Below are 20,496 nucleotides of genomic sequence, written 5' to 3'. Positions count from 1 at the left end.
TCTTCATTGATGTTTCTCCCTCTCTCTCTCCCCCTTTAAAATCAACAGAAACAGCAGAAACCGGGTTGGCTCAGTGGATAGAGCGTCGGCCTGCGGACTGAAGGGTCTCGGGTTCGATTCCGGTCAAGGGTATGTACCTTGGTTGCGGGCACATCCCCAGTGGGAGGTGTGCAGGAGGCAGCTGATCGATGTTTCTCTCTCATCGATGTTTCTAGCTCTCTATCCCTCTCCTTTCCTCTCTGTAAAATATCAATAAAATATATTAAAGAAAAATAAAACAACAGAAACACAGTTTAGAAAAGGGATTGTGATGAACCTTTGCAGTTCTCCCCACAGCTCAGGGTTTCTCCATTTCTTATATGGAATTCTAACTGTCGATCTTTTTTTTTTTACTACAAGAAACAGCCCTTTGAAGGAAAGGCAGTTTCAAAACGGATGGAAATCACTGAAGAACGGGGAGACATGGATTAGCATTCACATGTTTATTAGTGCCAGCCCGACCGGAGTCATGAACTATAGATGCAGGTACTCACTAGACACTTCACGGGTGGGTAACATAACATCCTGGGGATGGCTATACACGTTAGAAAATAGTTTCTGTTTTTTTCTTGTTCTTTGGTTAAATGTGGTTCCCCCCCCCCCCCAAAAAAAATATCTTTCAATAACACTGATTTGCTGCTTTCCCTTTGTCATGTGATTTCAAACACAAGGGTGACGAGGGCTCTGTCCAGTCCCGGTCAAGCATCACTACAGAGTGAAACCTTTTATGTTGAAGTTACAGTTGACTTTTTATTACCCAGAGCGAGTTCGGTTCTTGCCAACACCCACAGAATGACAGTTCTTTTCTCAGCCTCGTGAAAGCTGGATGCACTCTATTCGTTGCTCGAGTGGGGCCTCGGGGAGTCCCTTTCAAGGCACCCCAGCTGAAGACCGAAGAGTAATCTTGATCAACATGAACGGACATGTGGTGAAGTATGCATAAATAGTTCTTCATAGGAACAGAACACAAAATTAAATAGATCAGAAACACAGACGCCACAAGTACCCCCCACGGTCGTCAAAGTCACCTGTAAACATCAGCTCACACTGACACAGAAGCAGCTCGGGCCCCGCCCCTCCTCACGGAGGCCTGTATACAAAGGTGAGATGCCCCCCCGCCCCTCCCCACACAACCCCAACAATGATAGCAGCAACAAAAATGATACCAACAGCAGCGCCCCCACCCCACGCCCAGAGAGAACATTTAACATTTTGGTCAATTCGGAGAAGAATAAAAAAATCATTTTAAAAAATGTAAAAAAAAAAACCCCCCCCCCAAATCCATTTGAAACCTGACTTTTCAAAGTGTCATTCTTTCTGTAGAAGACACGTGACTGCCTAAGCCCCACCCACCAGGAGGGACCAGGAAGCGCGGGGCAGAGCTGCTGTGACCAAGGAAGAAAGTTTTCACCTGCATGATGCCAGCTGCTCCTTCGTCCTCCCCACGTGCCGTCCTGCTTTCCCACACCCACACCGCCGTGGGTGACTCTCCCACGTGACACTGTCCTTGAGTGGGAAGCAGCTCAGGTAGCAGCAGTTTGGTTGGGTCCCATTCGGCATTGGGCAATTCAATTCGAACCTGGGGCTGGGGTTCAGTGTCTGAGCTCACAGGGGCCCCAGGGGGTTGAGCTCTGCTGAGGATATCAAAAAAGGAGATGGATGACACTCAGTCCGGCCAAGTCCTGGTGCTTGACCTTGATCCCAGGCTGACCCCTCGGCCCAGATCTGCGGGAGGACCGGGGCACACTCTCCAGGGTGGTCTTTGTAAAACGACCCCGGGTTTGAAAACATTACTCTGGGGTTGGTTCGCCTTTACGTTGTGTTAGGGTCTGGAGAACTTCAGTTACCCATGTACTGAAAGCATGTATTGTGGGAACAACTTGCCAGTTCAAGGATTCCCACTATATCATATACATGATGTGTGTGTGTGTATGTGGAACTCACACACACTCACACATATACATATACTTATATATATATATATATTTATTTATTTGTACAAAACTGGAACTGCACCAAACAGTACTTTGCAGGAATCAAAAATCAAGTCCACAAACAGAGTTTCACAACACACCAAAGAGGAGACAAACAGCTCTACTGGGGCGAGAAGGTGCAGCTTAGCAACGGATGAAATCGATCTCAGAGCCACGGAGGCACGCACCTGGCCCTGTCCACGCGGAATCCGAATCCACACTGTTGGAATCCGTGTAAAGGACGTGGCATCGGGGGCAGCCAGCTGTGTGGACCTGAGATTCCAGAACTCACGGAAAGGAAGAGAGGCAAGCATGGGTGTATAATGGCCATGAAGCAATTTTTTTTCCTCTTTAAGAAAAAACACTTGAAGTCTATTTCAGAGTCACTTTCTTTATATTCAGTAATATGCTTTTTTTTTTTTCTTTCTGAATTGATACTTGACTTTTTGTATCAAAATGGGTTTATCCAATGGTTCAGTAAACAGGCAGTTTTCTCAGCTGAGTGATAAGAACATTATTACCAGGAATCGCCCTCCCCTCTCCCACCCCCCGACGGACACCCTCCGAAGGCCTGTGGGCTGGTGTGTGCGTTTGGTCATGACCATTGACCAAGCTCACTCTACAGGGCCTGCTTGGACGCACACCTGCAGAAGGTCATGGCCATTGACCAAGCTCACTCTACAGGCCCTGCTTGGGCGCACACCTGCAGAAGGTCATGGCCATTGACCAAGCTCACTCTACAGGGCCTGCTTGGACGCACACCTGCAGAAGGTCATGGCCATTGACCAAGCTCACTCTACAGGGCCTGCTCAGGTGCACACCTGCGGAAGGTCATGGCCATTGACCAAACTCACTCTACAGGCCCTGCTTGGGCGCACACCTGCGGAAGGTCATGGCCATTGACCAAACTCACTCTACAGGCCCTGCTTGGGCGCACACCTGCAGAAGGTCATGGCCATAGGCCAAGCTCACTCTACAGGTCCTGCGCGGGCGCACACCTGTGGAAGGTCACGGACTGCCGCTGCTGGTACTGCTGCCTGCGCCGCCTTCGCTTGTCGCACTGGCAGAGCAGCAGCGTCTTGAAGGTGGTGCGGAAGGTCTTGTTGCACAGGGCGTAGCACACGGGGTTCACGGTGCTGTTGATGTAGCACAGCCAGTAGCCCAGGTTCCAGTAGGTTTTGGGGATGCAGCTTTCGCAGAAGGTGTTCACCAGGACCATGATGTTGTAGGGGGTCCAGGTGATGATGAAGGCGAGCAGGATGGCGCTCAGGGTCTGGGCTGCTTTCTTCTCCTTGATGAGTGACATCCGTTTCCGCTTCGTGATCTGGCTCCGAGTCTTCAGAGCAAACCTCTTGGCCAGAGTGGCTTCCTTGAAGGACAGAGGTAGCGTGGCCGTGGTGGTCCTCCCCACGGAGGAGTTGGCGTCGGAGGTCTTGGCCGGGTCCGCGGCCGACTCTAAGTGGATGGGAAGCTTGGAGAAGCTCTTTGGAAAGCGGCCTCCATCGTCCATGCTCCTCTGGGCCTGCAGCTTGCTGGCCTTCCTCTCCGCGCCCACCGTGCCCAGCTCTTGGCCGGGCACCCGCAGGCTGTCTGGGGACGGGGGCGCGGTGGAGTTGAGGAGGGTGCTGTGCCCCGGCAGCTTGAGCACAATGGAGTAGATGGCTCTGGTCTCCGAGCCGATGTCTTCCTCATCGGAGGACGCGGAGTTCTCCAGGGAGGCCGCCGCGTCGTTGTTGTTCCAGCTGTCGCTGCTGCTGTGGTCCTGGTCCACGCGCTCGGCGCTGGGCTTCCAGGTCTTGGTGGGGAACCAGAAGTCGCAGCAGCCGCACCGCCTGCGGGCCGAGCGCGCCACGCTCTGCTGTTGCAGCTCGTAGCTGCTGCAGCTCCGGGAGCTGCCCGTGGTCGGGACGAAGTTTTCTGCCTCCGCTTCTGTCCCGGAGGCCTGCAGGCCGGCCAGCTCCTTGGTACGCTTTTCCGTTTCCTTATAGATCCTCCAGTATAAGATGGTCATGATGGTGACGGGCATGTAGAAGGCGGCGATGGCCGTGCCGAAGGTAATGGTGGGCTCGCTGAGGAACTGGATGAAACACTCCCCCGGGGGCACGGTTCTCTTGCCCACGAAGTACTGCCAGAACAGGATGGCAGGCGCCCAGAGGACGAAGGAGATGACCCAGGCCAGGCCTATCATCATGCCGGCTCTTTTGGTTGTCCTTTTGGCTCGGTAGGTGAGCGGCCTCGTGATGGAGAAGTACCGGTCGAAGCTGATCACCAGCAGGTTCATGACGGAGGCATTGCTGGCCACGTAGTCAATGGAAAGCCAGAGGTCACAGGCCAAGTTGCCCAGAGCCCAGCGGTTCATGATGATGTAGGTCGTAAACAGATTCATGGAAATGACCCCGATAATCAGGTCGGCGCAGGCCAGGCTCAAGAGGAAGTAGTTGTTGACCGTCTTCAGCTGCTTGTTGACCTTAAACGCCACGATCACCAGGATATTGCCAATGATGGTCACCAGGGCCACGACCCCTGTCAGGACTGCAATCAAGACCACCTGCCAGATGGTGTGGCCTCCCAGAGGGTCGCTGAGGGTGCCATTGGCAGGAGAGAGATTCCCAGCTGCCTGAGAAACGTTGTAGCTGCCAGAATCAGGGGCCGTTCCCGGGGGCAGCCCTGCACCTGGAGACCCAGGGACCCAGAGAGAGCTGAGGTTTGGCAACAACGGCAACGTTGTATTGTTATTATGCAAGTTCATTGTGACGCTCGGACATAGTCTGGGGAGAAAAGAGAGAGAGAACAGAGTTATCGTTTCACAAGGAACACGTAACTTCCTAAAAGTCAGGAGTTCTAGGTGAGACCCAAATGAAATAATGATGAACCCAGGCCAAAAGCCTTCTGTTTAAGGTGCTTTTTTCTGAGAAGAGAATATCATCTCTACGCTCAATGCTCTTTTCCTTATCCTGACTCACAGTCTATGTGCCCTGGAGTTAGAATGTTTTGAGTCAAGGGAGTTCATATTCTACTAGTGGCCCGGTGCACGAATTCGTGCACATTGGAAGGAATTTAATTAGAAGGTGGCTGGCCGGGCGGGACTGGGTGAGACGGCCTGACATGCCCTGGAGCCAACCTCCAGCAGTTCCTCCCTGGCTGGCTGCACCTGGGGCGGCCACACAGCTTGAAGGTCGTCTGCAGAGTAAGCGGGGTCCCTTTGGCAGGTGGGGTCCCTGGGCCTGGCCTGCAGGGATCGGGCCGAAACTGGCTCTCCAACATCCCCCAAGGAGTCCCGGATTGCGAGAGGGCGGTTCTCGGGTGATGCACCCTGGAATTGGGCTCCCTCCTCTCTAGTTTTGGGGTGCATCACCATCACTGGAGAATTGCCACTGCCAAGTCACTGCAGCTCAGCAGCTCCTGCGTTGAGCATCTGCCCCCTGGTGGTCAGTGCGTGTCATACCTACAGGTTGGTCCGACGGTTGCTTAGCCTTTTATATATATAGATAGGCACTGAGTTGACATATGGGTGCAGACACCTAAGGGAAGACATACTTTTTTTTAAAAAAAAAATCTTTTTATTGATTTCAGAGAGGAAGGGAGAGATAGAAACATCAATGATGAGAATCATTGATCTGTTGCCTCCCACACACCCTCTACTGGGGATCGAGCCCGCAACCCAGGCACGTGCCCTTGACCAGAATTGAACCGGGACCATTCAGTCTGCAGGCCGATGCTCTGTCCACTGAGCCAAACCAGGTAGGGCAGGGAAGACATGCTTTTCATCCTCAGAAAGAAACAGGCGGTGCGAACAGACACTCCTATAAGCCTTCTGATCCTCGCCCCTTACAAGTGGTCCCAGGAGGAATGCAGCCTGTGTGAGGGGAGAGGGGGGTCAGGCAGGAACGGAATGGGGGCAGGGGTCTAGCTCAAGTTCCTCTCTGGGATTCAGAGGAGGTTCCTGACCCTTCCGGTGGGAGCCGGGGCCTGCGGGTTGGTGAGACATTCCGGGCAGAGCCACCCAAGTGCTCCAGGCTCCACCCCTCACGCAAAGAGGATGACACCAAACAGGGACCTGCTGGTGCATGACAGGAGCCCCTTGGAGAGCACCCCTGGATTTTGGGAGGAAGGCCCCATCCTACCATGTGGGTACCTACAGGCTGGTCCTTTTTTAAAAAAATATATTTTATTGATTTTTTACAGAGAGGAAGGGAGAGGGATAGAGAGATAGAAACATCGATGGGAGAGAAACATCGATCAGCTGCCTCCTGCACACCCCTTACTGGGGATGTGCCTGCAGCCAAGGTACATGCCCTTGACCAGAATCGAACCCGGGACCCTTCAGTCCGCAAGCTGACGCTCTATCCACTGAGCCAAACCAGTTAGGGCTACAGGTTGGTTCTTGATTTCAACTCCACGCATATGTTTTTTTTCTAGACCATTATCACTACATTGCATTTAAGATCCCATACAGAAATGATCCTCTAAGCTTCAAAATGTAAGTCAGGAGGCCAAAATTGGGCCAATCCAAGAGTAAACAAAGAGAAGAAACAGAATTGAAAGGCCGGAGCAGAACGCATTCCACCTAATAACAGTAAATAAAATTGTTTCATAACATTTCTGTGTAAGACACACACACACACACACAGCCCTGGCTGGAAGTCGCCCCATACACGGGAAGGTTGCCAGTTCGATTCCCAGTCAGGGTGCACGTCCAGGTTGCAGGCTTGATCCCTGGTAAGTGGGTGTTCAGGAGGCAGCAGACTGAAGTCTTACATCAGTGTTTCTCTCTCTTTAAAAAAATCAATTAAAAAAATACACACGCGTATGCAGTCATAATGTGAAATGTGTTCTGTGCTGTGCGTCATGGTCCACAATGCTCAGAAGCCCCTGCAGCCGATAGTTTGACACCTTTTATTCATATTTAAAAGGAGGCAGTGAAGCAGAAAATGTGAAAAAGTCATTCGAGAGGACTACGGTTAGGGAAAAGTGAAACATTGTGATGAGAAATCTACTCCCGTTCCCCTAGCGATCGAATAGACTTTTCGGGGATTATCAATCTATAGATAACTTTTTAAATTTAAAAATGTGTGTAAATACCCAACACATGAGAAACACATGGGAAAGTGCTCAGAGAAACCCAAGGGCCAGTATAAACGTGGGACCTTTTATTTCTGTGATGAATTCCAAGAAGATGAGCTCACTTTATTTCCTCTAAACCAGCCTGACAGTGCCAATCCTGGGGAAAAAAAACCCCACAAAAAAAACATTGGGAGTTGTCAATTCTTAAACCTCCCAAACTAACTGAAAATGTGTAAGTCACTTTTTAATAGAAGTCTAAATGAATGCCACGCTACCTCTATTATTATTTTAACCGTGAAGAGCCAGGAGAAAAATGATCTTTGCAGTTTGCAACCACGCTTTTTTCTAAGAGCAATGATTCCTGCTTCTTCCCTATTCGGAATCCAGTATCAAAGGGACTTGTTTTTAAAAAATTCTTTAAAGAAACATTTTATTGGTTTTCTTTACAGAGAGGAAGGGAGAGGGATAGGGATAGAGAGTTAGAAACATCGATGAGAGAGAAACATCGATCAGCTGCTCCCTGCACACTCCCTACTGGGGATGTGCCCCCAACCAAGATACACGCCCTTGACCAGAATCGAACCTGGGACCCTTCAGTCCGCAGGCCGACACTCTATCCACTGAGCCAAACCGGTTAGGGCTAAACATTCCTTATTGTTTAAAGTATTACATATGTCTGCTTTCCCCCCAATGATCTCTCCCCGGTCATTCCCACCCCCCAGCACATGGCCTCACCCCCCTACAGTCTGCATCCATGGGTTATGCTTATAGGCATGCATACAAGTCCTTTGGTTGATCTCTCACCTCCCCCCACCCCCGCCTTCCCTATGAGGTTGGATGGTCTGTTTGAAGCTTCTCTGTCTCTGGCTCTATTTTAGTTCATCAGTTTATGTGGTTCATTATATTCCACAAACGAGTGAGATCCTGTGGATATGGATCTTTCTCCGACTGGCTTATTTCGCTTAGCATCATGCTCTCCAGGCCCATCCATGCTGTTGCGAATGGTAAGAGTTAAAGGGACTTGTTTTGGGGTCTCTCTCTGAACTGCATTCTTTGCTAAGAGATGTTCCAATTCATGGCTCCTAGGAATAGCTAGCGAACATGAGTTCCGTTGGTCAGAGCAAGACCAGGGCCCGCCACTAGGTGGCGAAGCAGACTTGGAGAACAGCCTACCCACAGGCAGGTGCCCAGGCCAAGGCCGCAGGGAGTCCCCCAAGGTGGTGGTGATGAGGTTCTCGGCTCAGTTCAGCCATGCCGTCCGTCCGGCCAACAAACCCTGCGCAGGCTAACGCGTCCTCCAAGGGAGTGAGATGCGTTCGGACCTGCACAGTCAGAATCTGACTTGTTAACTGTGGCGACCCGTGCCAAGCTGCCGGGAGGGAAGACGTGCCCTAATATGGTACCGTTGCTCATGTTGCGAACAGAACATTCCAGGTCGCCGGCACCGGAACAGCATTCCCTTTAAAAAGGAGAAGCTTGCTGTTAAAAGTGCCCTGCTGCCTCCTCTCACAGTGTTATTCTTCCATCGGACCACAAAGGGAAGGGTGCTGGGCACAGTGCTGAGAGCACGCCAGGTGCTGCAGAAACACCACTTCTTCCCTCAGACACGCAAGCCACCGGGCCTCCTGGTTATTCTGCATCCGCACCACGAAGAATAAATGTCTCTAGAATGTCTAGAGACGTGGCAATACAAGTAAAAACGCATGCAAAGCCGTGCTTTTCCGACAGTCAGGAGGCGCTCTCTGCCCTGGAGGCACTCTGCCCTGGAGGGGAAACGAGGGTCTGTGCCTCCCAACGGGTCCTGCTGCTACGTCCCGACGGAAGGTTTCACTGTTAGGTTTTCAACGCTCTGAAAAATCTAGAAGCCTGTGCTCTGTGATGGAGGATCACAAACGATTCATTGAAAACGCTGTCACGTGATCTCACTTATATGTGGACTCCGATGAACAAAATAAACTGATGAAAGGTGGGGAGCCGAAACTGGTTTGGCTCAGTGGATAGAGCGTCGGCTTGTGGGCTGAAGGGTCCCGGGTTCGATTCCGGTCAAGGGCGTGTACCTTGGTTGCGGGCACATCCCCAGTAGGGGGTGTGCAGGAGGCAGCTGATCGATGTTTCTCTCTCATCGATGTTTCTAGCTCTCTATCCCTCTCATTTCCTCTCTGTAAAATATCAATAAAATATATTAAAAAAGAAAAAGAAAGGTGGGGAAGCACAGGACTTGGGTGGAAAGTCTGGAAGGAGGATTCTCCGAAAGGTCGGGGGCCTGGGGGACCTTGCCGCAGGCGGCAGCCCCTACCTTGACTTTTTCCAAACAAGTCCGATCCTCCGGGTGTTTTACTAAAACCTCCATGTTTAGTCTTTCAAGACCCGACCGTGTAGAAGCATGTGCTTTCTCAAGGATGCTTACCCTGCTGATTGTATCTAGAGATGAAGTTGAGTTCAAGCTGTTGTTACAATAAAAAGCCAGCGAGGCAGGCAATCAGAGCTATTTGCTACTAAAGCAAACTAGTCCCTTAGCCTTCTCTTTCACAGAAACGTATGCCAAAGTAATCTGTTGATCCGTCGCTCAGGGTCTGCTGGTCAGCCCCGACAATGAAAAAAACAGGTCCAGAGGCAGGGAAGCATGGCACAGACTGACTGGGGAAGGGGAGAGAGATTAACCAAACAACTTATACGCACACTAGAGGCCCGGTGCATGAAATTTGTGCACGTGGGGGTGGGGGTCCCACAGCCCGGCCTGCGCCCTCTTGCAGTCCGTGAGCCCTCAGGGGATGTCCGACTGACGACTTAGGCCTGCTCCCCGCAGTCGGACATCCTTAGCGCTGCTGCAGAGGCAGGAGAGGCTCCCACCACCGTTGCTGCTCTCGCCAGCCGTGAGCCTGGCTTCTGGCTGAGCGGCGCTCCCCCTGTGGGAGTGCACTGACCACCAGGGGGCAGCTCCTGCGTTGAGCGTCTGCCCCCTGGTGGTCCGTGTGTGTCATAGCGACCGGTTGTTCTGATGTTTGGTCAATTTGCATATTAGCCTTTTATTATATAGGATGTGCATAACCCATGGACACAGGCAATAGGGTGGTGAAGGCCTGGGGCTGGGGGTGGGGGTGGGCTAGAAGGGGTCAATGGGGAAGAAAGGGGACATATGTAATACTTTCAACAATAAAGCTTTTATTTATTTTTCTTCTTTTTTAAAAAGTGTATTTTTATTGATTTCAGAGAGGAAGGGAGAGGGAGAGAGAGATAGAAACATCAATGATGAGAGGGAATCATTGATCAGCTGCCTCCTGCACACCCTTAACCGAAATCAAACCTGAGACCCTGCAGTCCGCAGGCAGACGCTCTTTCCACTGAGCCAAACTGGCTAGGGCAATAAAGTTTTTTTTTTTTTTTTAATATATTTTATTGATTTTTTACAGAGAGGAAGGGAGTGGGATAGAGAGTCAGAAACATCGATGAGAGAGAAACATCGATCAGCTGCCTCCTGCATGCCCCCTACTGGGGATGTGCCCGCAACCAAGGTACATGCCCTTGACTGGAATTGAACCTGGGACCCTTCAGTCCGCAGGCCGACGCTCTATCCACTGAGCCAAACCGGTTCGGGCAAGTTTTTTTTTTTTTTTTTTTTTTAAAGGGTATGCCAAATATAAAAAAGGGAGCAGATTCATTGCAGTAAGAAAACCAGGATACATGAGCTGAAGATACCAATGACACTTATTACTAATACTAACAAAAGTAGCCACCATTTAATGGTATCTTCCCAAGACCTTTACCCATAGCCACTCTCTTATTTCTTGGAAAAACCTTATGAAGCAAGTGCCATTATTATCTCATTATTTCTTAGAAGAGGCAATGAGAGAACAAGAGTTTAATCAACAAAGTCACACAACGGATAAAAAGCAGCAGCATCTTTGAAATCAAGATCTACCTACCACCGTAGACTAGGGGCCCATGTTAAAATAGGCCAATGGGATCTCTGTATTTTGCTGCATAATCAATACCCATATTTCATTTCTTGTAAAAATTAAAAAAAAAATTATAAAATCATTTCACATGACACTTTTTCTAGTTTTCAGAGAGAGGACGTAGAAAACCCCACGCCGTCAGGATTTCACATCTGTTTTGTGACTGAACTCAAATGCGGTCACTGTCCCTGAAATAGGAACTGTCTCCAGATGAAAGAAGGGAGCTGTTGGCCTTATCTTTGTGTTACAATGATACTTGAGTCATCACCAGGAGCAAAGACTCCTGGGACAGCGAAGTAAGTAAGCAAAATCAGAATGGCATTCAGCTTTTCCCTCCATTGATGTGTTGGCTTTGCTAAAAACAGCCCAGATTTCGCCTGAATTGTACACTAAGCAAATATGACTGCACGACACATAGGAAACAGATGTTGATTTAAAAAAAACAAAACACCCCCACTTATCCATCATCACTTTTTTTATATAATCAGCTGAAACTAGCATCCAATCTCTTTCCTCAAAATTGTTTAATGTCTTCCCATAAGAACCAAGCCTCCAAGTTTCCATGGAGAAAAGGGAATACTTTATGTTGAAAGCTCTGTACTCTAACAATGCTTTGGTGAAATTCTCTGTGGACGATAAAGTTATTTTCAAGCTTGTAGGACCGTGAGTGTCCAGAACTGGAGACACGTGACACATTCGTACAGTTAATTCCTGGCTCATTCTACCTGTTCTCGATGGTAAACGATAGGTGTGGGTTGTTTGTTAGACATAAACGTGAGATCTGGAGACTCCTTGGCAGAAATAAATTCAAACAGGTATACGCACTTCTGAATGGATGAATAGTCTCTTTCCAAGTTGGAGAAATACAGCACAGGGGGCCAGAGACTAAGACCAGAGCCTGTACCTACTGCTTTCTTTGTGTGGGGCATCCGTTAGTTTCCTTGGAAAAACAGAGGTAATACATTATGAGGCTAAAGTGTCAAAATGTATACAGACCAGCAGTCAGTGAATTGCAGTCAGCAGTCAGTGACTTGCCAGCAGTCAGTGAATTGCAATGGTTTTTTTTACACATTTTTGAAGAATCATTAAAATCATATAAAAATCACCTGCAACACCAGGATGTTAAAAAAAAAAGTATCAATACTACTTCTGGGGTATTTTTCATCATCTTGCCCATTAGAGCATTAGATGAGCATCTTTTCCTTCTGTAACAGGGAGGTGATTACTTTGATTGAATTTAGATAAAGTCTACTGGATTTTTATTGAGTTTATAACAAAAAAAAATAGGTATCTAGATGGAGTCACTTTTCCTTTATGGCTAGCTAAAATGTTTGGGTCTCAAATAGCGAATCCTACAGTAGTCCCTAGAATATGATTTTTGCTACCGGCCTTTCCAGAAAGAGCATTTGCTGAAATTTACTTCTAAGATGACATGGACACCACCGTGGATGTCGGAAAGAAAATGAACGAGGAAATAGAGCACACCTATTCTAGCAACACGAGCCCAGGGCCAGAAAATGTCTCTTAAATCATAGCTTTTAAAAATGTTATATTAACTTTAAAAAAAAAGCTGAACCTGAGATACCCATATCAAGATACAATGTCTTCCTCAACAGTTAAAATTTTATTAGTGTGGCCGAAACCGGTTTGGCTCAGTGGATAGAGCGTCGGCCTGCGGACTGAAGGGTCCCAGGTTCGATTCCGGTCAAGGGCATGTACCTTGGTTGCGGGCACATCCCCAGTGGGGGGTGTGCAGGAGGCAGCTGATCGATGTTTCTCTCTCATCGATGTTTCTAGCTCTCTATCCCTCTCCCTTCCTCTCTGTAAAATATCAATAAAATATATTTAAAAAAAATTTTATTAGTGTGTACTTAAAAAATGTTCCTACCTTGTCCTTTATTTACAAACTAGAGGCCCGGTGCATGAAAATTCATGCACTGGAGCGGGGATCCCTCAGCTTGGCCTGCCCCCCTCTCGCAGTCCAGGAGCCCTCAGGGGCAGGAGGCGACCCGGCGATCGGGGAAGGCGACGCCCCATCACACCTCTGCTGCTGCCACTGCCTCGGCCGGCTCTAGTTACCTGTGCCTTGGGCCAGCCCTGGGCAGCTGGGGGGCTCAGGGGACTGTGGGACTCTGGAGGCAGGCACCCCGGCGGGGCTGAGGGGACTGGGCGCCACCATCTTGTGGCTGTGGGCACCACCATCTTTGAGGGCGGGGCATTCAATTAGCATATTCCCTCCTTATTGGCTGTGGGCGCCACCATCTTTGCGATGGTGTGAGGGTCAATTAGCATATTCCCTCTTTATTAGATAGGATTACTTTCTGCCAAACCTTTATTCTGTAAAATCAATGCAAATTTAAGATCCATTTTGATAAAGACAACGTTTAGAAGTGATCTTTCTTCAGAAAAGCAAAAAAGAAAGTTAAAAAGAGTAAGCGCGGGTCCATCTGGAAGTATATGGCTTACAGTGATACATGAATATTCATGCTTGAAGTGGGTTTTGGCATACGTCTGTAAAACGGGTCCGAAGTCATAATTTGAGCCCTGGCCGGTTTGGCTCAGTAGATAGAGCGTCGGCATGCGGACTGAAGAGTCCCAGGTTCGATTCCGGCCAAGGGCACATGCCCAGTTTGCGGGCTCGATCCCCAGTAGGGGGTGTGCAGGAGGCAGCCGATCTATGATTCTCTGTCATCATCGAATGTTTCTATCTCTCTCTCCCTCTCTGAAATCAATAAAAATATATTTTAAAAAAAGAAGTCATAATTTGATATGCAAGCATGAAGCTTTTAACTGTTTTGTTGTTGTTATTGTCCTTTTCCTTTAAAGCCTCTTCGGGCAAAATTGTTTCGGAAATAAAAAGTATGCCTTGTTCATTTCGTGAACTCCAACAGCTTAAAAAGTGTTCTTAAAGCTGGTGCGAACGGCGGGTCCACGCTCACGAGAGGACGGGACCTGGGCAGATGCCACGCAGTCCGTCGGACAGAGTGTACGGCCATCAGCCAGGGTAGGAACCTTCTGGAAACGGGGACTGCACACCTGTCCCGTGGATTCAGGCCAGCAGGGCCAGCTTGGACGTCTCAAGAGAAGCATTTACCGTACGGGCTAAACTAATTATTGAAAGCAAAGCAAACAGATCAGCAGACTCCAAACAAACAGCAGGGTAAACAATCAAAGGAAAACAAAAAAACGAACACGTGTGGGTTAGATTCCTCATTTGCCGTTTGCTACGTCTTGTTCACACCGTCTCCCTGCCTCGCCGCACCGAGGAAGCCCTTCTGACAGTTTCTGACGTCTCCTTAGGCGACGTGTTTACCTACGTGGAGTGTGAGAAACCGTGACCTCAGCCCGGCCTCTCTCGGCTGGTCTCATGCTGTTCAGCCTGTCTGTGAGCGCGGCTGTGTTTACAATAGCCACATACTTGAACGGCAGATTAAATCGCACCTTCGTCTGGAGGTTGAAAGACGAGACACCCTGTAAGCCCCTCAGCTTTGCTTGCCCATTGGGGAATTCCACCTTCGGCCCAGCCCTCCCCGCTCCTCCACCTCAGTTACCAAAATGACCCGCGTACATGGAAACTTCTCTTTGTGCTGGAGAATATTTGGGGCCTGTGGGCTTCATGTAAAACAGCAAGGCAACAAAAACAGCATTTTGTTCTTTGTTTTACCCCACGACCAAGCTTGTCCCTCCAGGCTCGTCAACCCCATATTTTAAAAATATGTTTTCTATTGATTTCAGAGAGGAAGGGAGAGGGAGAGGGAGATAGAAACATCAGTGATGAGAGGGAATTGATTGACGTTTGCAAATCTGCGCACAATAAAATTCTCCAGTGAATCCCAATACATCATCAAAGTTAACATAAACCCTAGCCGGTTTGGCTCAGTGGATAGAGCGTCAGCCTGTGGACTGAAGGGTTCTGGGTTCGATTCCGGTCAAGGGCACATGCCCGGGTTGTGGGTTTCATCCACAGAGCGGGGGCGTGCAAGAGGCAGCCGATCTGTGATTCGCTGTCATCACTGATGTTTCTATCTCTCTCTCTCTCCCTTCCTCTGAAATCAATAAAAAAAAATAAAATAAAAAATACTTAAAAAATTAACATAAATCTGTTTTACTAAAAATGCAACATCAGGTTCCGACATGTCACCAAATCCCACATTCCTTCCGAAGTCTCCTCGGGAACGTACGAAGACTTCACCTTGCCAGCCCTGGCAATGGCCCCTGCACCCCTCCACGCGCCCCCCACCCCCCGCCCCGGGGCCAGTATCTGACATCTACTGCCTGTTATCATTCAACGAGAGGCTGAGGCCAAGAGACCATCAGAGTCCGAGTCAGAGCTTTATCAGATCTGAGGTCACTCGCTGCCCGTCACTGAAGGAGATACTGGGCGTCAGGGCTGCGGCCACAGGCGGCCAGGTGTCTGGTCCGGTGCAGGGACACGCCTCGGAGCACCTGCCCTGGCGGCTGGGCCTTTGTAAATGGCTAAGGTTAGGATGCTTCCGCGGGGTCTGCGGCTGCCCCCCGCGCCACCCCCCCCCCCCACACACCACGCTTCAAGAGGCAATCAGTTCACGCGTCAGGGTGACAGCGATGAATGTTAATCACCAACAAACAGAACAAGCAGTGAGTGCGCTCAGCTTCTAAATTGCATATCAGACGCTGAAAGAATCCTGGAAATTTTGAAAAGAAAACGCCACGGCCAACATTTCTTATTCTAACCGGTGGTATTTGAGTCATTTAAAGAAACGAGATGTCTCTGGTCCTCAAGATCTTGTTTTTTAATTTAATTAATTTATTTTTATTATTTTTATTTTTTTACCAATAAATCTTTATTATTCAGATTATTACAGTTGTTCCACTCCCCCCCACCCCAGCTCCCCTCCACCCAGTTGGTTTGGTTTTTAAAATAAGATTGTTAGCACGTTACCCCAGAATAACGGTCTGTACCTCCGTTAGTAACAGTCCTAAATTGAACCTCCTGTCCCAGAGGAATGGTGTCCACGCCCACGACCAAGCCTGTCCCTCCAGGCCCGACAACCCCATATTTTTAAAATATGTTTTTTATTGATTTCATAGAGGAAGGGAGAGGGAAAGGGAGATAGAAACATCAATGATGAGAGAGAATCATGGATTGACTGCCTCCTGCACCCGTGCACCTCCCCCCCCCCCCCCCCCGCACTGGGGATCGAGACCACAACCTGGGCATGTGCCCTTGACCGGAATTGAACCTGGTTCCCTTCAGTGCGCAGGCCGACGCTCTATCCACTGAGCCAAATCAGCGAGGGCGAAACCAGTGTTTTTCACCCTCTACACATAGTATCTACACAGCTTGGCCCAACCTGTCACACCTAACAGGAACTCGGCACATGAGGCATGAATGAGTGAATGAGGGAGCGAGGCTGCATTCAGCAGATACCCACAAACGAATATCAAAAGGAGACCCCCTCCCCCCAACGCTAAGCCTCTTTAGGAGACGGGGGATCAGATAAACAGGTCAAATCAGCATCTATGAAATTCGGAAGAAGAAATGTCTAGTGATCCTTGTGTAATTGTGTAGTTCAGTGCTTAGGTGCAAAGATATTTTGCAGAAACTCAAATCCAGGACTTCCATCCAGTTCTTACTGAAAACACTGGAACAGGAATAAGATAATCACATAATCACAGGCCTTGTACTTTTATCAGCTGAAATATATTCCCATTCTGCCTGTTTTGTTTTTTAAAGAGAGAGAGAGGAAGGTTTGACATGGTTTCACCTTCAGTTCTGTGGACTCTCACCTACAACGTAACACGACGTAGCCATGAAGTCCGTGGGATTAACTGGTTCAATGTGTCTGCCAGGGTTTGCGGCTTCCGAAGGAGAGTGGCTAGGAGAGGGGGCAGGGAGGGCCGTGCTGACTCCCAGGGTCCTGCCCGGCCAGGACTGATGGGCAAGGTCGGGCTCAGGAGGCCTGGGGAAGAGGCTGATGGAGCGACCGTCACAGCGTCACTCTAATTTTGCGACTGTGACTCTAGATCCCTGGATATACACCGAGTGGCCAGATTATGATGATCTCTGAACACAGTGTGTGTGTGTGTGTGTGTGTGTGGTATATATGTGTGTGTGTGTGTGTGTGTGTGTGTGTGTGTGTGTATATATATATATATATATATATATATATATATACATATACATATTAGAGGCCCGGTGCATGAATTCGTGCATGGGTGGGGTCCAGCCAGCCTGGCCAGGGGGAGGGGACATGGGTGATTGGCCGGCCTGCCTGCTGGTCAAAATCCTGGTCGAGGGGACAATTTGCATATTAGCCATTTATTATATAGGATTTATAGGATATACACTGAGTGGCCAGATTATGATGCGTTCAGAGATCATCATCATCTGGCCACTCAGTGTATTTCGAGCTTTCTTGAGCCATCATTAAGGATGTGTCCGATGCATCATTTTATTGGCTCTAAACAGACTCTTCAAAGGGCGAGCGGGGGAATGAAAGGAAAGGAAAATGTGAGGCAGGACAGAGCCCCAGTGTATGACTCAGCTCGCATTTCAGTGGGCCATCCACAGAGCACAGCCCCCTGGATCAGGCGCTCCTGACGCAGGCACTGAGGTCTGTGTAAGGACCCCGCCTCCACACACACACCTCACACGCCAACAACCTTCCCTTCGCTGCGGAGGCTGCACCCCTGGGAGTGTCCAGGCCTCGAGGAGGGTCTCTCCCAGGTGAGGGGAGCTTTGGGTTTGTGTTTGGAGATGCGGGGGGAGGGGGGGCGGAATCTGGATCCCATGCTTCTAGTAGAGCTGGATGTTAAAGACAGAATCAGCTCGGACGGCGGCGCCCCAGCCAGGAAACATACTGGAATAGGAATAACATCCTCACAGTGTTCCTCCTCATTAGCGCCCTCCGACTTGTCATGAATACCGTCAACTGAAACAGGCCACGCAGAGAACTCGTTCATCCACGTCTGGTCCCGGAAGGACGGGCAACGTGGCACAGACTCGCAGTTCTGGCCACTGGGACCCTTGAAACTTACTGGTTTGACACTGAGTCCTCTCACCCCCACATCTCTCCTCAATGTCAATTTCTGAACACCTGAGCTGTAGGGATTCATGTCCACGTTCATGATTCTTCTGAATCTTACAGAAAGAAACAATTCTACAGTATGCCCCAGTGCACACACATACCCATCCTCCTGAGAATTAATTTCATGCCAAAGACCCTCACTTCATGGGAGACACTTTGCTATTTTCTATTTTAATTAATTTATTTATTTTAAACATTTTTATTGATTTCAGAGAGGAAGTGAGAGGGAGAGAGAGATAGAAACATCCATGATGAGAGAGAACCATTGATCAGCGGCCTCCTGAACGCCCCCTACTGGGGATTGAGCCTGCACCCCAGGCATGTGCCCTTGACCGGGAATGGAACCTAGGACCCTTCAGTCCATAGGCCAATGCTCTATCCATTGAACCAAACCAGCTAGGACTGTTTTCTATTTTATATTATTATAAATAAGTAAAAACAACCCCTAATCGAATACATGGATTTCATGGCTGGAAACTTGAAAACCATTGTTTGAAACTCTAAGGACGTTGAGGTCGAGAAACAAGCCTTATCGCTCTCCGTCTCTGACAGTGCCTTCGCTGTAGAAAAGGTGGCTCCCTTTTGCTTTTCCAAGCAAGAAAAATGGTCTCTTTCCCGACACTGCCCAAAGATCTTTCCATTTCCCTTGATGCGTTTCCTGTGATGCAGAGGAAGTGGGGGGCCCCGGAGGCCTGAGAACCCGAGGAAAGATTCAGGTGCTCATGTCTGCCCTGGAGGAAGGGGCGGGAAGGGAGAGAGAAAGGCTGGGCCAGCTATGCTCATCCTCAAACAGCAGGCGCAGGGCGAGCTGGCACGGAGAGGCCGAGACGGGAGGCCTGCGGAGTCTCAGGCTGGCCCGTGAGAGCTTCATGTGATCGGCAAACTGCGGCTCGCGAGCCACATGCGGCTCTTTGGCCCCTTGAGTGTGGCTCTTCCACAAAATACCACGGCCTGGGCGAGTCTATTTTGAAGAAGTGGCGTTAGAAGAAGTTTAAGTTTTAAAAATGTGGCTCTCTAAAGAAATTTCAATCGTTGTCCTGTTGATATTTGGCTCTGTTGACGAATGAGTTTGCCGACCACTGGCGTAGACGAACGATTGCAAAAGGGGAAACACGTCTAAATCAAAATGGCAACCCAGAGGGACACGGTCCCTCGCTCTCCATCTCCAGCACCACCGCCCGCATCCTCGGCACATTGGTCCTCGAATCTCTAAGTCATCCAAACGAACGAGTCAGCCAGGAACCAAAGCTTGCCCAGGTCTCCCCGGGGCTTGCCCGAGCACCCTGACCTCAAGGTTAGCGCCGTGTGCATTTGTTAAACTTTAAAGAGATTCGCTGTAAAGACCGATCCCCAGTAGAACTTACGGAAGTTGTACTGACAAGTGTCATGGGGACTTGCTCTACAGCAGGCCAGGCGTGAGAGCAGGGGCAGGAAGGGGGGGCACGTATGCAGCGTGAGCTTCGCAGCTATAGTCCACGCGTCGCACCCTATGTCTGAGCAAAGAGCTGTGGACCCCCCGGTGAGAGTGCTGCTCTCTGCCGGGGGTGAGAGGTCAAGTCCAGGGAGAGGGCTCACAAGGAGGTGACGTTCTGAGTAAGGCTTGGAGGACGGATCAGCGTTACCACCAGCAGGCAGGTAGGGCCATTCAGGTCACTGGAGACCATGTGAACGTGGCTGCGGGAGAGGCAGGCGTGGGGCTGCTGAGTGGTTTGTGTGACAAGTGTAGCTGGGATAAATTGCTATCAAGTTGAGAAGAAGCGTGAGTGTTATGGTAGGGAGCTAGGTCATTTTTATTTTTATTGATTTCTGAGAGGAAGGAAGAGGGAGAGAGAGATAGAACCACCAATGATGAGAGAGAATCATGGATCGGCTGCCTCCTGCACGCCCCCTCCTGGGGATCGAGCCCACAACCCGGACATGTGCCCTTGACCGGAATCAAACCTGGGACCCTTCAGTCCGCAGGCTGACGCTCTACCCACTGAGCCAAACCGGCCAGGGCGGGAGCTAGGTATTTACTGGGCATTTCAACGACTTGTTTATCCCTGGTTAGTCGGGTGTGTGCAAACCTCGCCCTCCCCAGGGCTCCTGATGTGGGTGACCCGGCTGGAAGGGAAGTCAGGCGGCCGGCTCCCACCCCACTAACGTTACACCCGAAGACGCGGAAATAGAAGTCCTTTGGTTAAAAGGCCCTTTCCCAGCGGTTCAGAGAACAGGCAGCTCATTTGCATATAGATAGAAAGCAATCCTCCTGCCGCTGGGGGACAGACTGCTCTTAGTCAAAGAGCAAAAAACCCCCCCCCACACCACAGTTCACCACTTATTGAACGTGAGCAGGAAGCAAGTGTGGGAGCAGGGGGTGTCCCCGGTCATCTCACTGCTCGGGAATCTGCTGTG

General features: G+C 49.7%; 1 protein-coding gene across 3 annotated transcripts in view; it reads right to left on the bottom strand.

Annotated features, from left to right (window-relative positions):
- Positions 1-527: 527 nt before the first annotated feature.
- Positions 528-20,496, bottom strand: part of CHRM3 (cholinergic receptor muscarinic 3) — a 113,962-nt gene continuing 93,993 nt past the window's right edge. For all 3 annotated transcript variants that reach the window (XM_080651215.1, XM_080651216.1, XM_080651217.1), the window contains one exon: positions 528-4,780. In XM_080651215.1, the coding sequence (XP_080507341.1) occupies positions 2,986-4,761 (1,776 nt within the window). In that variant the 5' untranslated portion in view covers positions 4,762-4,780 and the 3' untranslated portion in view covers positions 528-2,985. The remainder of the gene's footprint in view (positions 4,781-20,496) is intronic.

Source organism: Plecotus auritus (assembly GCF_963455305.1).
Source record: "Plecotus auritus genome assembly, chromosome: 14".
Classification (NCBI taxonomy): domain Eukaryota; kingdom Metazoa; phylum Chordata; class Mammalia; order Chiroptera; family Vespertilionidae; genus Plecotus; species Plecotus auritus.
This window is presented reverse-complemented; position numbering and strand designations above follow the sequence as displayed.